We start from the raw sequence: 23,964 nt of genomic DNA on the forward strand, positions 1-23,964 counted from the left end.
GTGAAATTACGTTGCATATTCGAATATCCAGTATTTTAATACCCATTCTGAGTATCTCATTTACCAAAAAAAGTATTTTAAAATTGAAATTAGGTATTTCGCAACTAAAACTAAGTACTTGAAATGTTCAATGCTTAATTGCGGATTTGTTTTTTAACAATAAAAAAATAATTAAATGAAATGAACATGTCATCCAAATGGATCTTGGATATTTATAGACTCGAATTAGATACTTTTTATATCAATTTAGTTATCACATTTTAACTTCACAAATAACATATCAAAAGTCACTCAATATTACTTGAAAATATATTTTTTATATCCCAAAATAATCAAAATTGAGTCTTAAAAAGGTAAAATCAAGTATATGTGGAATCAAATTAGGTATATTTGTACCAATTTATTTATCGAATTTTTAATATCACTAATTTCATCATCAAATACTACTCGATATTAAATTCAAACTATATATTTTGACATCCTCAAATAATCGAATTTGTGTATTTAAAGAGTAAATCAAGTATTTGTGAACTCGAATTATGTATCATTTGTATTAATTTAAGTATCACATTTTTACTTCACCATCAGTGCCACTCAATATTAACTTCAAAATATATTTTGACATCCCCAAATAATTGGATATGAGTATTTAAGGAATAAAATAATGTATTTTTTAGATTCTAATTAGATATTTTTTTTTACCAATTTAGGTATCACATTTTATCTTCACAAATGACACCATCAAAAGTTACTTAATATTACTTGAAACTCAATTATTTTCTTAAACATTTGAAGTATTGAAATGGCCAAATCAAATATTTGGAATCTCAAAATAGGTACTTTATCGATCAAAACAAGTATTTTTTCTAATTTCATGATGAGTGAGAAACTGTGATTTTTTCAAAAATTAGATCACATGATCTTAACGCATTTTCAATGAAAAGACTAACAATTAATGAATTTATGGTGATGTTCGAAGATCCAGTATTTTATTACATATTTGGAGTATTCAGATGGCCAAATCAAACATCTGAAACTCCAAAATAGGTATTTATATGTTAAATAAATATTTAATCGTATTTCATGATAAATGATGAACTATTCTTTTTTTTTTTTGAAAAAATAGAATTACATGAATAAGTTATCTTGATGCATTTTTCATGAAAACCCAACAATGACTACATTTGTGGTGATTAATCGAAAATATAGTATTTTTTTATACATTTGAAGTATTCAAAAAGTGGAATCAAGTATCTGAAACCCAATAATAGGTACTTTGTATGTCAAAATAAGTATTTACTCTTATTCTGTGATAATTTAGAAAAAATATTTATTTAAAAAATATATTTTAGATGGAGAAGACCCATGAAATTTTTGTGAATAAAATAATATATTTATTTAAACAATATAAGGGCAAAAATATAAATTTGGGTTTGTGGGGAGTTAAAACTAAAGTTATGGCATTGTCAGGTACTAATTCTTAAAAAAACATGGCTAGGTACTGAATTTTAATTCAAAATTTGGCAGATGTATTTTTCACAAATTTACCCTTATTTTATCTACAATTAATTGGATGTAATCTCGGCGTCGATAAGATGAATTCGAGGTTCGCGAAACAAAGTCCAGCCAACCTGAAAATGGGAATCTTTTAATGTTTTCCCATTAATGATGTTGAATTGTCTAAGTTGAAAAAAAAATTATGCTAAAAATAAGGAAAACAAGAAATATATTCTATGGTCCCAATCACTGTTTCAGTACACCTAATTTACTTGCATGAAATTGGAGAGCTAATTTCATTTTTAACAAGAATAAAATCTGAGATTAAATTGAAAATTTAGATAAAAAAACTTTTATTTTCGCAAAAATTATTAAAAGTTTTGTTTTTTGTTTTTTGTTTTGGAATGAAAGTTTTGATATTTTTAAACTAAGTTAGTTGAGTTTCCTGATTTATTTTATATATTGATCGCCGCGAGTTTTTGTCTCTTTAATTTGGATATTTTTCTGACCGATGATTTCCTATTCGTTCTTGACTATTATTGTATGGTTTTGAATTAAATAAATGTACTAAATTAATCTCTAAAAAAATAACAAAAAAATAATTTATTTTTATTCGAAAGACAACGATTTCTACTTATGTCTCTCGTTAGATATGCTCTGTAGGTCAAATAATTGATTCATTTCATCTTGATGACATGTCTTGAGTCGGTAGAACAGATGAACATTTGATCAATTTTAAGGAGTTCGTTCTCAGGGAGAACCTGTCGCACATGTCTTGTGTAACTGACTAACATAATTTGCATCCTATTACATTAACTCGAAGATTTATCAAGTGTTCATTGAAGTATAGTGGATGAAGGTTCTCACATCATATAAAAATTATTGATTCATTTCTTAATGTATTGTTGGGTTACAGGGTGCTAACAATCTTGATTTTAATAATAAAAAAACTTGTTATTATGTCGCTAATATATTTTACTAAATATGCAGTTGATAGGCGTCAAATTAGATGTGAAAGGTTGCTGAAATATAATTTAAACATAACTTAGTTTCTGGAGAATTGAAGTATTTTAAGGATATCTCATAGTTTGGTGATGCAAATGACAAGCCACCAAAACTACTGATTAGAAAACTCAGTTTGTCACAAGTCATAAATCACAAAATATTAGTTGCTTCGAAAGTTATCTAGGCAAAACATTAGTCGCAAGATCGAGCTAAAGGAAACAAAAACAACAACCATCTTAGTCTGACCAGTTCTAGTATCTTGCTCATATATCTCATCTCGATTATTCAAATGAAACGATTTTACATTGTTTAGTTATTCCTCTACTTTCATCATTTTCAAACTTCCAAAAGCAAAAGGAGAGAGCTAATTATAATTTTAGAGAAGAGATAAACTCTGTTTTTAGGCAAAAACTTGTGTGAGACGGTCTCACGGGTTATATTTGTGAGACGGATATCTTATTTGGGTCATCCATGAAAAAGTATTACTTTTTATGCTAAGAGTATTACTTTTTATTGTGAATATGGGTAGGGTTGACCCGTCTCACGGATTAAGATCCGTGAGACGGTCTCACATGAGACCTACTCCTATTTTTAACGTTTTTATTTCATCTCTTTAATTACACACAAAATGGGAAGAATTGTGTTAGAAAAAATTATTTCTATCCAAATTTTGTGATAATAAAAAAAATGAGAGATTATTGTTCAAAAAGTGTGCAGTTTATATGTGTCAAATTAGAAGTGAAAAATTTGTTGAAATTATAGTGATGAAATGTAGTGACCCGTTCCAGAATCACCTACTAATCAAAAACTAAGCATGCAATTAACCTAATTAATTATAATCAGGATAACAGCGGAAATATGGCCAACAACAATAGTTATACAACCCAATCGAAATCGAAGTCTAGACTAACTCAAAATGAAATATCCAGTACAACCATATCGAATCAAATGGAAAACACTGAAAACTAAACCAACCAGCTACTCAACGTCCTCCTCCTGCTCCTCCTGAGCCATCCAACCTGAGGCCTGCCCCGTGGGAATGGGGTGTCCAAGAATAAACAAAACCGAGGACGTGAGCGATAAGAACGCCCAGTACAAAAGTATGAGTATACAAACCTATATGAAATGCACATGCTATGATATGATACCAGGGTAGTCAAGAAACAGAATCACAAAGGATCTCAAAATGCTCAGTCTAGAGGCGCCAAGTGGATAGTGCCGCGCGGTCCAACCTCTGGGTCACTGCATCCACTACAAGACAGACGTGGACCTAAAATGTCCCGGACCACCGAAGCCCTCCCGACCCGTCGGCCACTGTGTACTCTCGGTGTCCATGCGTCCACAAGACAGGGCTGAGCGGCCCCAAGATATAGCTTATCTCGAAAGAGATACAGCTCAACAGTAAAGGCTATCTCGAAGGAGATACGGCTCAACATGATATGCAATATGCATCATAACTCGTGACATAATAGCATGCATCATATGACATATAACAATGCAGCAAATACTCATGCAACACATATATGAATGTATACTCAACCAGGATATCTCGGATAGTACTTTCGTACCTCTATCACAGCAAGCCTAGCCTTACGCAACACCGCTAATCAGGTCTAGCACAAACCTACGCATCAAAAGCATACTCAATCAATACTACCATGCTCGACTAGCAAAACCAGTACTCCCTAGTACTACCAAAGGTTTAGGGTTTACCTTCGTCCGTCGACAGCCCTTTGATGTCGATTGCCTTGAAACTCAGGCGCCGCTACGCTACTACTCCTGGCAGCTCTTGGCTATCGCTCGACCAACAACTAACCCTAGAAACCTTCCAAACTCTCCAAAATGAGAGAAAACTCAAGAAATTGGCAAGTCAAAATGAGGAAATCCGAGCACTATTTATAGGCCATGTTCGGATCCTCCGAACAACACTTCGGAACGTCCGAACGCTACGTGTCCATTGGCTCTTGACAGCTCATGATCGGATCCTCCGATCATACACTTCGGACCGTCCGAACATGCATGGAAAATGACGTGTCGATCAACACTTGACACCTATGATCGGATTCACCGAACTACACTTCGGATCGTCCGAACTCTTCGGTGCTTCCGAACCCTCTTCGGTCCGTCCGATCATGACCATAGCCAAAATTACACCTTAAACCTTCTTAATCACCATTACTCCGTTAATTACCCAATTTGGAATTCGGGCTACTACATTCTCCCCCCCTTAAAAGATTTCGTCCTCGAAATCAGGCTTAGAGAATGAACAAAACGAAATAACAACATCATTAATACATCTCAATTGTTGTTGAATACAACTGATACTATGATTACAACTGAAAACACAAACTTATACAAAGCACAACTCAAAAGAGCTCTGGATGCTCCGAACGCATACGACTCTCTAACTCCCAAGTGGCTTCTTCAGTGCCTCGACGCTGCCACTGCACTAAGACAAGAGGAATGATCTTATTCCGCAACACCTTATCTTTGCGATCTAGAATCTGAACTGGTCGCTCCACGTAAGACAAATCCGTATCAAGTTGAACTTCAGATGGATGTAAGATGTGCGACTCATCTGCTACATAACGTCTCAACAAGGATACGTGGAACACATCATGAATACTTGATAGGTACGGCGGCAACGCAAGTCTGTAAGCTAAATCTCCCACACATTCCAGTATCTCGAATGGACCAATAAATCTCGGAGACAGCTTACCCTTGAGACCAAATCTCAAAATCCTGCGAAAAGGCGAAACTCGGAGAAACACCTTCTCACCTGGCTGAAAATGAAGAGGTCGACGCTTTGTGTTCGCATAACTAGCCTGTCGATCCTGAGCAGTCTTAATCCGCTTCTTGATTACTGCAACCTTATCTATAGCCTGCTGGACTAACTCCGGTCCCTCTACCTGTCGTTCCCCGACTTCATCCCAGAATAATGGAGTACGACAACGTCGCCCGTACAACGCCTCAAATGGTGCCATACCAATACTACGATGATAGCTGTTGTTGTACGCGAACTCAATCAAAGGCAAATGATCCTGCCAAGCGGGTCCGAAATCCATAACACAGGCTCGCAACATATCCTCAAGCGTACGGATAGTCCTCTCTGATTGACCGTCAGTCTCCGGATGATAAGCAGTACTCAGACTCAGTGTAGTACCCAAAGCTGACTGGAAACTACCCCAAAACCGTGAGGTAAAACGAGGATCTCTGTCACTAACAATACTGACAGGCACTCCATGCAAACGTACAATCTCCTGAATGTACAATCGAGCCATACGATCGAAAGTGAAATCACGATTATACGGCAGAAAATGAGCAGACTTGGTGAGTCGATCCACCACTACCATGATAGCATCGCTGTTCCTCGAAGATAATGGCAAGTGAGTAATGAAATCCATCGTAATATGCTCCCACTTCCATTCTGGAATAGGTAAGTTCAACAACAATCCTCCCGGTCGACGGTGCTCTGCCTTAACCTGCTGGCAAACTAGACACTTGGAGACAAACTGATACACGCTGCGCTTCATCCCTTTCCACCAAAACCGCATCCTCAAGTCTCTATACATCTTGTTGCTTCCTGGATGAACACTTAACTTGCTTCGATGCGCCTGAGACAATATCTCGTCCCTCAAAGTGTCATCCTCTGGTACTACAACCCGATTAGATAAGCACAGAAGACCATTGGACTGATAATGGAAATTGCTATCACCACCAACTAACCGAGCTAATCTCTGAGTCTTGAGATCAGACATCTGAGCTTCTCGAATCCGAGTGAACAATTGGGCTCAGATAAAATGGTAGCAACACGAATGCTCTCCATACCTTTCCGATGCTTGAAGTTAAACCCCAACGAGCAACTATCCTGGATGGCACTAGTCATAGCACAAGTCTGAAGTGCAGAGGCTCTCACCTTGCGACTAAGCGCATCAGCTGTGAGATTCGCAGAACCTGGATGGTACTTGATCTCGCAATCATAATCCTTCAGCAAATCCATCCAACGACGTTGCCTCATGTTCAACTCAGCCTGAGTGAACAGATATTTCAGACTCTTATGATCAGTAAAGATTTCAAACTGAACACCGTACAAATAATGACGCCAAATCTTCAGCGCAAACACAATAGCTGCCAATTCCAGATCATGAGTGGGATACTTCTCCTCGTGAGATTTCAGCTGTCTGGAAGCATAAGCAATCACATGACCGTTTTGCGTCAACACACACCCTAAGCCTTGAGTGGAGGCATCGGTGTAAACACTGAAACCATCAGATCCTGACGGTAACGCCAAAACAGGTGCGGAAGTCAGAAGTCGACGAAGCTCTCTGAAACTATCTTCGCACTCGGATGACCACTCAAATGGAACATCCCTCCGAGTAAGTTGCGTCAATGGTCTGGCTATCTGAGAGAAATTCACGATGAAGCGACGATAATACCCTGCCATACCTAGAAAACTACGGATCTCAGCCACCGTCGTCGGACGTGACCAATTCAGCACTGCTTCAATCTTGCTGGGATCCACAGAAACTCCTTCCTTGGAAATCACATGACCAAGGAATACCACACGATCAATCCAGAACTCGCACTTACTCAGCTTAGCATACAATTGCTTCTCGCGAAGAATCTGCAACACAATCCTCAAGTGTTGGGCATGCTCTTCCACACTGTGGGAATAGATCAAGATATCGTCAATGAAAACCACCACAAACTGATCCAGAAAATCTCGGAAGACTCGGTTCATCAGATCCATGAACACCGCTGGCGCATTCGTCAATCCGAATGGCATAACTAGAAACTCGTAATGCCCATAACGAGTACGAAATGCAGTCTTGGAAATATCATCATCTCTGACTCTCATCTGATGATAACCCGATCGCAAGTCGATCTTGGAGTAAACAGAAGTACCCTGAAGCTGATCGAACAAGTCATCAATACGGGGTAAAGGGTACTTGTTTTTGATCGTCACCCGATTCAGCTGGCGATAATCAATGCACAACCGCATCGATCCATCCTTCTTCTTGACAAACAAGACTGGAGCTCCCCAAGGCGAAACACTCGGGCGAATATAACCCTTATCAAGAAGATCCTGCAATTGCTGCTTTAGCTCTCTCATCTCTGACGGAGCAAGACGATAGGGGGCACGAGAAATCGGTGCAGTCCCTGGCATTAAATCTATGCCAAATTCCACCTCTCTAACCGGAGGAAAACCAGGAATCTCATCTGGGAAAACTTCAGGAAATTCACAAACCACTGGAATATCCTCTAGACCAACACTACCTGTGGATGAATCAATCGCATAGATGAGGTAGCCTTCCCCGCCCGACTCTAAAGCACGACAGGCTTTCAGAGCAGATACCACTGGCATCGGAGGTCGCGCTCCCTCACCATAGAAAAACCAACTAGAGCTTTCAGTCATACGAAACTGAACAAGCTTCTGGTAACAATCCACAGTAGCTCGGTAGGTCGTCAATAAGTCTATACCCAAGATACAATCAAAATCTTCCATCTCTAGGATCATAAGATTCGCAGTCAACTCGTTACCCTCAAAATCTAAGGGACAACCCATTACTAGACGCTTCGCTAACACCGAATGACCCATCGGAGTAGAAACAGAAAGAATGACGTCTAGAGAAACATAGGGTAACCTATGACGCTTAACAAATCGTGCAGAAATGAAGGAATGAGAGGCTCCTGTATCAATAAGAACAAAACAGGAATACCGCATAAATGAAAAGTACCTGCTATGACTCTCTCCGTCTCATCTGCAGCCTGATCCTGGTTCAGCGCAAAAACCTGACCTTGGGCACGAGGTCGAAGATTCGAACTACCCACTGCCTGACCCTGCCTCCTCTGCTGAACAGTCGTCTGAGATCCAGAACCGGATCCTGCTCCACCTCGCAACTGAGGACAATTCTTCTTAATATGCCCCATCTCTCCGCACTGATAACAAGCTCCTGCGGCTACTCGGCATTGCTCCGATGGATGGTTCTTCCCACAATGCGCACAAGACTCCTTCTTCTTACCAAAGCGGAAAACACCACTAGATCGAGATCCAGATCCAGAAGAAGATGAACCAGATTTCTTGAATGACTGAGATCGAGGCCTCAAAGTACTCGGAGGTCTAGAAGAAGAAAGAATAGCCCTACCACGCTGGAGACTGATCTCTGCCTGGCGACACCGGTTCACTAACCCATCATAAGAAGTAGGATTATCACAGACAGTGACTCGATCAAAGATCTCCTGATTAAGGCCCTGGAGGAAATGATCATACTTGGCCTCAGAACTGCCACTGATATGAGGAGCGAAGGGTAACAACTCAAAGAATTTCTGCTGATACTCATCAACAGACATACTCCCCTGCTTAAGGTTCAGGAGCTCAATCGTCTTGGCCTGGCGAAGGGCTGGAGGAAAGTACAGCTGCATGAACGCTGCACGGAAATCGACCCAAGTCGCTCTACCCTGCGACTGAACTATCGGCGCAGAAGTCGATCGCCACCACCTGCGAGCACGGCCCTCGAGAAGAAAACTAAGGGTCTCCATCTTCTGCTCATCGGTGCACTGGAATGCGCGGAAACAACTCTCCATGCGCTCTAACCAATCCTCCGCATCATCGGGAGTCTCACCGCCAACTAAAGGCTTAGGCCCCATCTGCATGAAACGATGCATATCGAAACGCCTAGGACCATCCCGACGATGACGATGCTCACGATGACGTCTATGATCGTCCTGGTCACCCCATCGACCTACACTCCCCTGACTACTCCCGTCATCAAAATGGTCAGCCATCGCTACAAGATAGAATAGGGAAAATGGTAAAATGGTCAACGGAAATCCCAAAACAGAATCTATATCCCAAAATCATACGCATGCTCTGATACCATAAATGTAGTGACCCGTTCCAGAATCACCTACTAATCAAAAACTAAGCATGCAATTAACCTAATTAATTATAATCAGGGATAACAGCGGAAATATGGCCAACAACAATAGTTATACAACCCAATCGAAATCGAAGTCTAGACTAACTCAAAATGAAATATCCAGTACAACCATATCGAATCAAATGGAAAACACTGAAAACTAAACCAACCAGCTACTCAACGTCCTCCTCCTGCTCCTCCTGAGCCATCCAACCTGAGGCCTGCCCCGTGGGAATGGGGTGTCCAAGAATAAACAAAACCGAGGACGTGAGCGATAAGAACGCCCAGTACAAAAGTATGAGTATACAAACCTATATGAAATGCACATGCTATGATATGATACCAGGGTAGTCAAGAAACAGGAATCACAAAGGATCTCAAAATGCTCAGTCTAGAGGCTCCAAGTGGATAGTGCCGCGCGGTCCAACCTCTGGGTCACTGCATCCACTACAAGACAGACGTGGACCTAAAATGTCCCGGACCACCGAAGCCCTCCCGACCCGTCGGCCACTGTGTACTCTCGGTGTCCATGCGTCCACAAGACAGGGCTGAGCGGCCCCAAGATATAGCTTATCTCGAAAGAGATACAGCTCAACAGTAAAGGCTATCTCGAAGGAGATACGGCTCAACATGATATGCAATATGCATCATAACTCGTGACATAATAGCATGCATCATATGACATATAACAATGCAGCAAATACTCATGCAACACATATATGAATGTATACTCAACCAGGATATCTCGGATAGTACTTTCGTACCTCTATCACAGCAAGCCTAGCCTTACGCAACACCGCTAATCAGGTCTAGCACAAACCTACGCATCAAAAGCATACTCAATCAATACTACCATGCTCGACTAGCAAAACCAGTACTCCCTAGTACTACCAAAGGTTTAGGGTTTACCTTCGTCCGTCGACAGCCCTTTGATGTCGATTGCCTTGAAACTCAGGCGCCGCTACGCTACTACTCCTGGCAGCTCTTGGCTATCGCTCGACCAACAACTAACCCTAGAAACCTTCCAAACTCTCCAAAATGAGAGAAAACTCAAGAAATTGGCAAGTCAAAATGAGGAAATCCGAGCACTATTTATAGGCCATGTTCGGATCCTCCGAACAACACTTCGGAACGTCCGAACGCTACGTGTCCATTGGCTCTTGACAGCTCATGATCGGATCCTCCGATCATACACTTCGGACCGTCCGAACATGCATGGAAAATGACGTGTCGATCAACACTTGACACCTATGATCGGATTCACCGAACTACACTTCGGATCGTCCGAACTCTTCGGTGCTTCCGAACCCTCTTCGGTCCGTCCGATCATGACCATAGCCAAAATTACACCTTAAACCTTCTTAATCACCATTACTCCGTTAATTACCCAATTTGGAATTCGGGCTACTACATGAAATCTCTAGCTTGATGATGAAAATGATCAACCGCCAAAACTAATGATTAGAAAACTCAATTTGTCACAAGTTATATTACAAATAGCTCAGTTGTTTCGAATGTTATCTAGGTGAAATATTAGTTGAGAAATCGAGCTAACGGAAACAACAATCACCTCGGTCTGACCATGTCTGATATTTTGGTCATATCTATCAGCTCGATTATTAAAATGGAACGATTCAATATGTGTTACGAAGTTAAGAGAATGATTTACAAATAATCTTAACAAGTCAAAGTCTGAATCAGGATCAAAATCATTCTCTTAACTTCGTAACACATACTGAATCAGACAAAAAAAAAATTGATAAACCACGATGAAATTGTTGGTTCAACACTAAATTAAGAACAAGTTCCAGATCCAAGCTGCTTGATCTGTCAAGAATATCTCTCTCATACCAACCTAAAATTGAGTGATTTTTGATTCTATAGAAATTTAAGAAAAAATACTACAAATTTTTAGTTCATCACTTTGTCCAACAATTGATGAATCAAAGGCTATAACTAAGATACTAGAACAACTCACTTGGAACAACTCAGGTCAAACTAATAGTTCAAGATAATCAGATTAGCTCATTCAGACATATCAACTCAACTCAGACAAAATCACATCAGCTCAGAGCATATCAACTTAGTTGGCCAGAACATCCCAATTCACAAAATGATCAGAAATACGAATTTGATCATTGCAGTGTCATAATTTGTGTATAACATTTTCAAACAGACATATTATTCCATCTAACATCTATATCATTCTTGAAGACTATAAATACAATGCACCGATCAAATATAAGCTTCTGATTGAGATTCAAGTATGAGCATACTACATATAGAAATTAGTTAGAATGAGAGTATGACCAATTGTGAGGATACATTTGAGAGACATACATATTGTAATTAATTAAATCTACACATACAATCACTCACACATATATATGAGAGTTGGGCTTTAAAATTTAGAAGAATAATCATCACATAAAGATATTAAATATTATGTTTGTAATTTTGGCATAAGATACGTTAAACATTATGAGAATTGTGCGGTTGCAGCGTACAATCGTGAATATGCTATGAGTTACAATTAGGCAACGACTAAGTCCTAAATTTAAGTAGGTTTGTACACAGAATTATACTAATCAAATTCTTCTAGTAAATCTTTCCTAACTGGAAAAATGAGTGACATAGTACTTGTTAATATTCGAACATCCATAAACAAATTCATGTATATTTATTTATTATATTTAGTTACTATTGCTTATTTTTTGAAGATCTATTTTTTAAGCTTTTTATGTGTTCCTCAAGTAAGAAAATTATTGCATACAAAATTTTTGATAAAATCTTCAACTAAAACATTATGCTCATTCAACTTGAACATTTTTTTTAAATATTTTCAAAAATTTTAATCAGTTTTTATGATAGATTATTTTGAGTGTTTTTTGCTTGGCTTGAAAATCAAACTCGATTTAATTTCTCGATGTTCAATATTTTAAGAACTGGGCAATTGTAGCTCAATATTTATCCCAATACTTATTTAATTATTTTCAAAATTAATTAAATATATTCAAGTAATTGATTCATAATTTCTTAATATATTTATTTAGTTTTCATATTTTCAATTATATTTTCATTCAATTTTGTCCTCCAGCTGACAAGATATAAATAAACAACAACCATGCATTGTTAAGTTCCATCATATATATATCCGTTCAAAAAAAAAAGTTCCATCATATACATGAGCTTTTAATGAGTACCTTAAAATCTGGAATTTATCAAGGAAGGTAACATATATCTATGTATTTTGTGAAATGGTTTTACGAATTTTTATATGTGAGATGGATCAACCCTGCCGATATTCGCAATAAAAAGTAATAATCTTAGCATAAAAAGTAATTTTTTTTTCATGGATAACCCAAATAAGAGATTCGTCTCACAAAATATGACACGTGAGACCATCTCACACAAGTTTTTGCCGTATATATATATATATATATATAAATCTACAAATATTAATTTCAATTTTTACAAGAATTAAATACTATAAACGTGTTTTTGCCGCTGTCTATATATATATATATAGACAGCGGCAAAAACACGTTTATAGTATTTAATTCTTGTAAAAATTGAAATTAATATTTGTAGATTTAAATTTGATATTAGTGGTGGTAGCGTTTGAGTCTCAACTCCCAACTAAAATAAACCTCTATTATGCTTAATAATAAGACTAATACATAAATTAATCACGTGTGAATGGGCTTGAGCTTGATTTTTGACTCCACAAAGTTAGGCAACAGAACCCAATAATTTACAATATTTAATCCACCTTTATGATACTTTCTTCCATATATATATATATATATATATATATATATATATATATATATATATATATATATATATATATATCAATTTAATTGTTGGACATCTCATGGACTCCGCAAGATATTTATTGAACATCATTAAAGTATTTAATGCAATATATTTCTTGAGAGCCCAAAAAGTATGTAAGATGAAAGCTGATGCGCATTTCATTAGCGCCCTCAAATTAAATATCTTACCTATATATATATAATATATATATATATACACGTGATATTGACTCTGATATGAATTTTCAAATTGGTAAGCTTATATTTGTATTTAAATTAAGCTATATATAAATTGTGGGGAGTGTAACTCAAATGCTTAATCTAAATCCTGTCACAGTCGTCGTAGCCCAACATTTTGATCATTTTCAACATATAGGGCAACAATACACGAGGCATTATTATTTACCATCGATAATAATATAAACTAATGGCCATTTTTTTTTAATTTCACATGGGATCCGAGTATTAATTACATGTACAATATCCTTTTTTTGTATAAAATAAATCAAGATTTATAACGTGACTTTACAGATTGGATTCATGTTGTATGTATGTATTATATGGTGAATCATGCAATTAATGTTATTTTTCTATAATATTTTTCTTGATCATTACGCGTGAATCGAGCTAAATAGATATAAAGCCACGTTGATGTTAAAGATACCGTAACAAATTGTCATTAATATATTATTTAAATCTTCCAAATTTCACGGTTGATTTATAATTACGTTATAATATTATATATACCTCAAGTTTCTATAAGACTGTTTTTTTTTTTAATTTGTTCGAATTAAATAATATACAACAAACCAACAAAAACCTAAACGCTTGCTTAATTAATTAGGCGTTGAAAATTAATAACAGAGACGGAATAATATTTTAACACACATAAGAAATTATTAATAATAATTGTAGTAGAGTTTCTTAATTGAATTGACATAGTGATTATTTCTATGTATAATTATAATTAAGAAAAAAAGGTATCTTGGATTTTATTTTAATGCGGAAAGACTGCTCTAGAAGAGAGGAAAATTTCAGATTTTCAAATAATATTTTAAAATTTTAAAATCCATTTTTTTTAAGTTTTTAATGTCGTGCTTTCATAATTGAACTAATATATCTACCTATTTATTATTATTATTATTATTATTATTATTATTATTATTATTATTATTATTATTATTATTATTATTATTATTTTAGAACCTTCTAATCACGTTATTCTAGTCACATGACATCTTAATTTATTGTCACTTTTGATTAATCTATAATGTGTTATTAAATATAATCCGAAACAATTCTAACATAACATTTCTCCATCTGAGAAAAAAAAATTGTATAGTTTTACAAAACATATTGCCCATTTCGTCGTTTCTTATAAAGTATATTTTATATTATCCTTGGTACATCGTCACTCTGACCAATTGTTCTATGCTATCAACATGAACTCATCGAGGAGTCGACGCAGATCGAAGAATTTTCTATTATTGATTTGAACATATGTCTGCTTCTTGATGTATACCAATCTGAAGTAGATATTTGAAGCGGCAATCTCTCGTTTATGAGAAAATTACAATTTTATTTATGTATTTTTTGTCTCTTTATAATTCTAGTCATCTATATAGTTAAATATCAATTTTAGTAATTTATATTTGTTTTTATTGCAATTTCAATCATTTATCCGACGTAGTGCGTGCTGATGTGAAATCGATATGGTGTTGACAAGAAACTAACATATGTACAGAAAAAAGATTAAAATTGTCAAAATCGAAAAATATGAAACTAAGACTCAATTTTGGTAATACAGATGATCAAAATTACAAAGAAACAGATACACAAGATGAAAATTTAATTTTTTTCCATCGTTTATAGATATAGTGTAGAAGGGTATATAGGAGTCTCTCTGACCATATATTATTAATGGTAAAATTAATTAATATGCGAACCCGTGAAGAGAAAAAGTATCCCATATAGTACACCAAAGCCGATAGTGGACCTTCCCATACCTTCACAAAATCTCCTTTACTCTACTCACCATTAATTAACCCAAAACTTACATTAATTTTGACTCACATTATTTGAGAGAGATTTGAAATTATTTAAACTTTCGACGTGGATTAGTAACTTCCACAAATATGAATTTACTTGTAAACATAATTTAATAATTTTGTGATCACTAGAATATCACTTCGTATAAATATTAACTGTTTCCACTCGTTCATCTCATCGCCTCGCATTACACATAATTTATTATCTGAAAGGGGACTGTTGATCATAAACGTACATGAAATTAATATATTATATGTATCAGAAGTTAGTATTGTACTCTAACATTGTCAACACGAATGCACAAACATGCAGCTAGCGTTGTGTGTATGTTGTCAATACGAACACACAACAAATAAAAAATTCCTTTCATTATCTTTTCTCATGCCTAAAATTATCGTTAAATATATCGACCAAGCATAGAATGGATTGAGACTGACATGGAGTTAAGATATATGCAAAATAATAAACACACAAACACACACACACATACACACACAAACAATATATATATATATATAATATATATATATATATATATATATATATATATATATATATATATATATATATATATTGTTTGTGTGTGTATGTGTGTGTGCATGCATGCAAGTTGCAAAAAGCCGATGTTGACTTCGTAACCCTAAGTTCATGCGTGCCATGTCGGCAACATATATAGCCAACTTTCTTCTACGTACTATATACTTCATTATTTAATTTGTACGTTAATGTATATCAGGTTTGGACCATTAAATTAAATGTGTGGAAAAGTCTACGCTTTAGAATCGGTCCATCCCCATTATTTATGGAACATATTTTTTGCATGCTACCGAACAAAATTAAGTCTCCGTGCTTTATCTATAATATTTATTTTAATGTATACGTTGATTTTTCTTCCTTCCTTTCTTTTATTTGAAAATCAAAAAAATTTACAATTGAATAATACTATAATAGTAAGAAATATTTTTTTTGAAGTGACTTTTTATGGGAAACAAATATTACTGAGTAGGACTGTTGTGAGACGGTCTCACGATTCTTTATCTGTTAGACGGGTCAATCCTACCGATATTTACAATAAAAAAATACTATTCTTAATATAAAAAATAATATTTTTTCATAGATAACCCCTATAAAATATTTATATCATAAAATACAATATATAAAACCGACTCAAACAAATTTTTACCTACACTTAACAAGGAACGTGGGGGGCGTATATGTTTGAAATTTCAAAGTAGTTGTTAATATTATTTTTAAGCATCGAATGGGGAGACAAATAGACTAAAGAAAGGGTTAGGAATATCTGACACGACTTCTCAACCAGTAGGAAGAGTTATGTGGCTCACAGGCAAACCGTGCATATAAATATAAATAATATTATATAGGCTACGAATGAGTCAACAAAATCAACTTGGATTTACACTCTTTCTCCCACTTGCTCACCCTAGTGGCCTCAAGCAAATTCCATTATTTTGAATTGTTTCTTTGACAGATTGTTATATCTTGAAATTCATGATGTCTCAAAAATTGCTTGGATTTAAATGAGCTACTTTGGTATTTAAATAATTGGTGGTACGGTTTTCTTAATTGGAACATGCGTTTTGTTTACTGTATCAAATGTTTTTTAAGTTTATCATAAATTGTGAGGAAATTTTGAAAAGCACTAAAAAGTTATTATTGGTGGGAGGTCAATCATGAATAAGGATTTTTCTATTGGAGGCAGCTGAATTTAATAAATTGTCACAACATTTGTCTTGCACATGAAGAGTTGAAGTTATATGAAAATACATGACTTTTTCCGGACCAAGAAAGTCTTGAATCAATAATTGATGTAAACAAATTTGACAAATTCTTCAATTATTAGCCATGATATATATATATAACATAATATAATATAATTGAATTATATATATAAATATTCCTTAGATTTTGTGTTGGAAATTTGAACTTAATGAATAAATTAAACAAAGAAGATTAGGAAACTAGAAAAAAAAAACGATTGAGGAAAAAATCGATGCTACAAAAGCTGTACGTGAATTGCCCAAACAACAGGAGACACGGTAGGGCACTAGAGCTGGCTGGAATTTCCAAGTAGCAGGTGTTACGTCTCAAGACCAAAACGTATATGACATCTGATATTGTTTAACAACAATAAGTCTCATAGCAAAAAGATATACAAAACAAGTTTATTCCATAAAATAACATTGTTTTTACATATGCAAAAGTCGAATATCACGAAAACCGTTTTACAAAGAGAATGTACAAAATGCGGAAGCTGTTATAATTAAACTTATAAACTTTGAAACTGTGGACTTGATCTCCATAGCTCCTGATTCCTTCACGAGCATCAAAATTGGTCTTATTTCTCATCTTCTACATGTTCTTCATCTTTATCTAGGGAGTGGAGTAAGGGGGTGAGCGTTTTGAGAAACATTCAGCAAGTGTGAGCAATAGATCGAATACCATAATAACAAGTTATACATATACATATCTTAAAGTGATAATTTTTCAGAGCACAAGTAAAAAAAGAAAGAAAGATGGAGTTCAAAACTTATATCGTATCAGACAATCAGATCATATCAAAACAAAATCTTAACAAAACGAAGTCTTATCAAATCAAAATTACATATTGAACACATATATTATAATATTGATCATAATTTATCCAGGATCTTGGGTTCTATCTGGGTCTTCTCCTGTAAATGAGCTCCATATGGAGCCTTTCCCCGCATCCATGCTCCCTCAAGGGTCTTCTCCTATAGACATGATCTCTCTAGAACCTTTTCCCTAACAGACTTTACCGATGTGTCATCATTTGAATCATATCAAACAGAAATTTCACTTGGAACGTAGGAACTTATTGAATTGGAATGAAAGAAACATATCGAATTAGACATAACAGATGGATCAAGTCGGAACTGAACTTAGGAGAAAATGAAAATGAGAAGCATATAGTAATACCGAATCATAGAAAAAAATACAGTATACGATCAAATTTTAACATCTATATAAGCATTTCAAATATATATAAGCCCACTCACATATACATTGAATACGCGGCTCAAACTTAATAGATATTCGAACCAAACTTAGGCAACACTAGGACAGAACTTGGAAGGGTTGGGTCAGCACTTCGAGATATTATTTGAGTTCAAACTTCTCACATCTTTGCTGGTGTAATACTGGTATAATGCCCGAATAATGACTTTAACCACCTGCTTGTTTGGATTGATGTAGTTTTTCAAGTAAATTTTTTTTTGACATCACGTGTATTCTTATATTAATTTCATTCATGTGGGAGATTGTTAGAAATTTGAGCTTAATGAATGAATGCAAAAAGGAATAGAAAAATCGAAGCAAAAAACGTTGGAGAAAGAAATCAGTGCTCCAAAATTTGTCTGGGAAGTGCCAAGTCAGCAAAGGGCACGCTAGGTTGCCCTAGTGCCCCAAGAGCTACCTGGATTTTTCAAGCAGTGGGTGCTACAATGTGGTGACACTTTTTAGCCACCTAGCACACAACATTCTGCTTTGAAAATCCAGGCAGTGCTAGTGAAGAAATTGAGAATGAGAAAATTCTTATTCATACATATTTCCTACATATTACAAGTATATATAGAGATACATCTAGTAATCTCCATCACACGTTAAGATTCTTAAGGATCTACCTATACCAAAAATAATTCTAATTACATCTACTAATTTATCATAACATATATACACAAGATATTATACACATAATATTCTTCTATGCTCCAATGCTCCCCCTCAAGCTGGGTCCAAAGGATTGATGGATCCAAGCTTGCTCAAAAGCCTGTGGAACTGAGTAGTCGTCAACACTTTGGTGAACACATCAGCGAGTTGGTCATTAGAACGTACATATTGAGTGTCAATTAATTTGGATTAAACTTGTTGACGAATGTAGTGACAGTCCTCTTCAATGTGTTTGGTTCTTTCATGGAACACGGGATTAGCAGCAATGTGCATAGCGGCCTGATTATCACAAAAAGTTTCATAGGAAAAGAGCTGGGACAGCCTAGATCAATAAGAAGACTGTTAAACCATACAAGCTCACATGCTGGGGAAGCCATCGCACGATACTCAGCTTCAGCATTAGATCAGATGACCACAAGTTGTTTTTTACTTTTCCAAGACATCAGATTACCACCAACAAACATACAATAACCAATAGTAGAGCGACGATCAAGTGCATTACCAGCCCAATCAGAATCGATATATCCCATAATATTAGTGTGACCATTACAGGTCATGAATATTCCACGACCAATCGTGCCTTTCATATACCGCATGATTCGTTTTACCATGCCTAGATGTTGAATGGTTGGGGCATGCATATGTTGAATAACAAGACTAACTGCAAACGTAATATCTGGTCTCGTGATAGTCAAGTAGATGAGCTTTCCAACAAGTTTCTGATAATAGCTTGGTGAGTCTAGGGCTTTTTCTATAGATGCAAGCCTCAATTTGCTTTCGAGAGGAGTAGCAATGGGTTTGGTGTGTATCATTTCAGCATCTTGAAGTAATTATAAATGTATTTACGCTGGTCAAGGGAATAGCTTTTTGCTGGAAGCCGCCATTTCAATTCCAATAAAATACTTCAATGAACCAAGATCCTTGATTGGAAATTTGTGCTGAAGTTTCTTTTTTAACTGAGCAATAGACTCATTATTATTCCCGGTAATAACGAGATCATCCACGTATATTAATACCACAAATGTGTCAACTGAATCAAGGATGACATAAAGGGACAAATCAGCCGAGCTCCTTTTAAAACCAAGAGCTTCAAGAGCGGTGCTCAGCTTGGCGTGCCATGCATGGGGACTTTGTTTCAAACCATAAATTGTTTATGGAGTTGACAAACCAAGTTTGGATTTTCACTTTGAGGATGCCGCGATGAAGCTTCATAAACACTTCTTCCTCAAGATCACCATGCAAGAATGCATTTTTGACGTCCATCTGAAACAAGGGTCACCCATTATTGATAGCAACTGATAAAAGAACTTGTACCGTGGTCATCTTGGCAACGGGGGCAAAGGTTTCCTTGTAATCGACACCAAATTTCTGGGTGAAACCTTGAGCAACAAGGCGTGCTTTATGCCTATCAAGAGAACCATCGGAGTTGAACTTAATTTTAAAAACCCAACTACTACCAACTGCATGTTTCCCGGAGGAAGAGGAACTATAGTCCAAGTTTTGTTCTCAGCAAGAGCAGTTAATTCTTCAAGCAAAGCTTTCTGCCAAACAGCCTGGGATTTGGCTTCATGAAAATTTTTGGGCTCAGGAACGTTGGATATAGATGTAAGGAAAGGTGTATGCGAAGATGATTGTCGTTGGTATGAAATACAATTAGTGACAGGGTACCTGACAATGTGAGCAACATAATCTGCCAGTTTTGTTGGAGGGTAACGCATCCGTGGAAGATTACATCGGGAAGATATTGGTGAACCTTGTGTATGGGAAAGAACTTGCTCGGGTGATTCTATAATAACTTCCCTAGAGAGAACGCTAGCGATATCCAAGCGATCATCACTGTATCCTGAAGTAGCTTAGGTAGGATGTAGATCTTGAATAGATTGATGACCATAATCAATGCTGGGCAAAGGAAATAGCTCAGGCAGCTTCTTCCCCTGACTAGGAGCAACAAAGTATGGAATTTGTTCAGCAAAATAGACATCTCCAGTCACATATAGTTTCTTGGAGAGAAAGTCATAACATTTGTATCCTTTTTGTGTTTGAGAATAACGAAGAAATATACACTTAACAGCTCGAGGATCAAGCTTGTCACGATGAGTAGTTGAGACATGTACAAAACAGGTGCATCCAAAAACTTTGAGATGAGACAAATTTGGTGCTTTGTCCTGCAATACTTCAAGAGGACATTTAAAATCCAGCACTCGACTGGGTAAGCTATTCACAAGATAGGTTACAGTAAGGATTCCATGAGACCAAAAATGTTTTGGGACATTTATTTGAAGCATTATGGCTCGAGTTTTTTCAAGAAGGTCACGATTTTTACGTTCGGAAATCTCATTTTATTGAGGTGTATTGACACAACTAGTCTGATGCAATATTCCGTTAGAAATTAAATATTTTGTCATGTTATGAGACATATATTCTATATCATTGTCAGATCGAAGAACTTCAATATGAGCTGAAAATTGAGTCATAACCAACATGTGAAAATCCTTAAAGCACTCAAAAACTTCACCTTTTGATTTCAATAAGTACACCCAAGTAACACTGGAAAAATCATCAATAAAGGTTACAAAATATTTAAATCCATCTAGAGAGGAGGAAAAATGCCCCCAAACATCTGAATGTACAATCTCAAATGGCTGAGTAGTACGAGACAATGATGAGTTAAAGGGAAGCCTAGAGGACTTAGAAAAATGACAGATATCACAGTCAACTGTTTCTTTAGGTAGGACTCGATTTATCTTGCTAAGAACATTATTTGAAGGATGTAAGAGACGGCGTTGCCATAGATATTGCTCAGTAATGGGAGAGGAAACATCCTGGAATCCCTTGGTAACCTGAGAGTCAGGAGAGAAGTTGTAGAGTCAATGCAAATGAAATCCTTCACCAATCATCTTCTTGGTGACGAGGTCTTGAAAGATGACCTTGTAAGGAGTAAATATAACTTCACAATTGAGCGAAGATGTCAATTTGTGAACAGACAACAACTGAAAGGGAAAGATGGAACAAATAGAACATCAGACTCTATAGTGTCTGAAACAAGTTTAATTTTGCCTTTACCCTTTACAGGAGCACTTTTCCCATTTGCTACAGATACCAGAGAAGGTGTAGAAAAAGAACGGAAGTCATAAACGTGGGTTAACTTATTTGACATGTGATATGTGGCAACAGAATCAATGACCCATACATAATGCAAATTGTTAATTTCGAGTGCAGTCAGAAAAGGAATCTGAATACCTTGGTTGGTGTCAGACTTTTCATCAGCCAAAAAACAAGCAAAATGACTAAGAAGTGCGGCTGACTGATCTTTTTCTTTATTAATAGCTCCTCCTTGGATAGCTCCCTGACCATTCCTATCTTGTAAATAATTTGCGAAATCATTAAGTAAAGACACAAGATTAGAAGAAAAAGATTCAATGGAGTGTGTAGCCACATGAGCCTTTTGATCAGGAATTAGTTTTTGATATCCTCCGCCCTTATGATCTTTGGAGAATTTGGGCTTCAACTCGGGGTGAAGTGTCCAGCAACGATTAATCGAGTGACCAATAATATGTCAATGCTAACATTTGAGGTCGGGGCATTTGCCCTTGTAAGACTTTTCTTCAGAGGATGAGCGAGTAATATACGCACGAACATCGAGAGGACATGGATTAATAAAGCTTGGCATGAATTTCCGGCGTATTTCCTCACGCTGAATGGTCGCGCAAATATTGTTGAAGTAAGGTAAATCGGTATTCATTAGAATATGCCTCCTTAGATCCTCAAACTCGGGATTAAGACTTGCCAGTAGCTGAAAATACGGTCCTCATCTGTTCTCTTCCGCAAAATAGCTGCGTCAACTGTAGGAGGTCTATAAGTCTCCAACTCGTTCCACAAACTCTTCACACTCTCTAGCAAACTTACGAATGGCTTTCCATCTTGATGAATATTTGCAATCTCCCTGTGAATTTGGAAATTTCTGGCAGAATTGTTTTGGTTGCCATACATGTCACGAACATCATTCCAAAGATCCAAAGAAGATTCTGAATAGCTGAAGATTTCTGCAAGATCACGCTCCATCGAGTTAAGAATCCATGACAGAACATGTTGGTCCTTCGACAGCCAAGTTTCATACTCCAGTGAACTAGATTCAGGAGATTTGAGAGAGCCATTAATGAATCCCAACTTTGGTATACCACCAAATGGAAGGTAATTGAATTCATTCAACAATACTGAACTCAATTTTTGAGAGATATTGAGATCACCTTCAGCAATATCCTTCGACCCTCCAGTGACAACAATAGCTTCTGCCATAACAATAATTAAGAAAATATGAGCAGCGTGCAAGGATAACTGCTCTGATACCATGAAGAAATTGAGAATGAGAAAATTCTTATTCATACATATTACAAGTATATATAGAGATACCTCTAGTAATCTCCATCACACGTTAAGATTCTTAAGAATCTGCCTATACTAAAAATAGTTATAATTACCTCCACTAATTTAGCATAACATATATATACAAGATATTATACACAGAATATTCTTCTATGCTACAATAGCTAGCATAGCACTGTTTCATGAACAAGTGATTGGTTTTTTCGAGTTTTCTAATATCACTTCATCCAAATGGTATCTTTTGATGTTTCCTTCAAATCTTTTGCACAAAGAGACACTCATATGTTTAAGACAACACGTCTCATCATTTTAACAACGTTAAATATAGAAAATCAAACATCTATTTCATATACTTATCATATTTCTGAAGACATCTGCATTTATCTTGTGTTTGCACTTATTATTTCTTCTTTAAGAGAGTTTGTTATATTATTTTATTATTGAACAATTGTAATATGTCGTGTTGTTGCTATCACAAGTTGGAAGTCGTATCTTGGGAGACAATTGTCATATCTCGTGAGCACCTTGTGTAAGACAAATTCGTCTTGAAGACTAAGGTTCTCTCTTGCCTCGACTTCGAATTT

General features: G+C 36.1%; 1 protein-coding gene across 1 annotated transcript; it reads right to left on the minus strand.

Annotated features, from left to right (window-relative positions):
- Positions 1 to 20,850: 20,850 nt before the first annotated feature.
- On the minus strand, positions 20,851 to 23,293 carry LOC140815982 (uncharacterized). The gene is made up of 5 exons (XM_073175046.1): positions 22,801 to 23,293; positions 22,068 to 22,357; positions 21,925 to 21,987; positions 21,479 to 21,837; positions 20,851 to 21,211 (listed from the first exon to the last, which is right to left on the minus strand). Exons 1-5 carry the CDS (start codon positions 23,291 to 23,293, stop codon positions 20,851 to 20,853), a joined length of 1,566 nt encoding a protein of 521 aa, XP_073031147.1.
- Between the last annotated feature and the right edge of the window lie 671 nt (positions 23,294 to 23,964).

Source organism: Primulina eburnea, chromosome 16, assembly GCF_022965805.1.
Source record: "Primulina eburnea isolate SZY01 chromosome 16, ASM2296580v1, whole genome shotgun sequence".
NCBI lineage: Eukaryota > Viridiplantae > Streptophyta > Magnoliopsida > Lamiales > Gesneriaceae > Primulina > Primulina eburnea.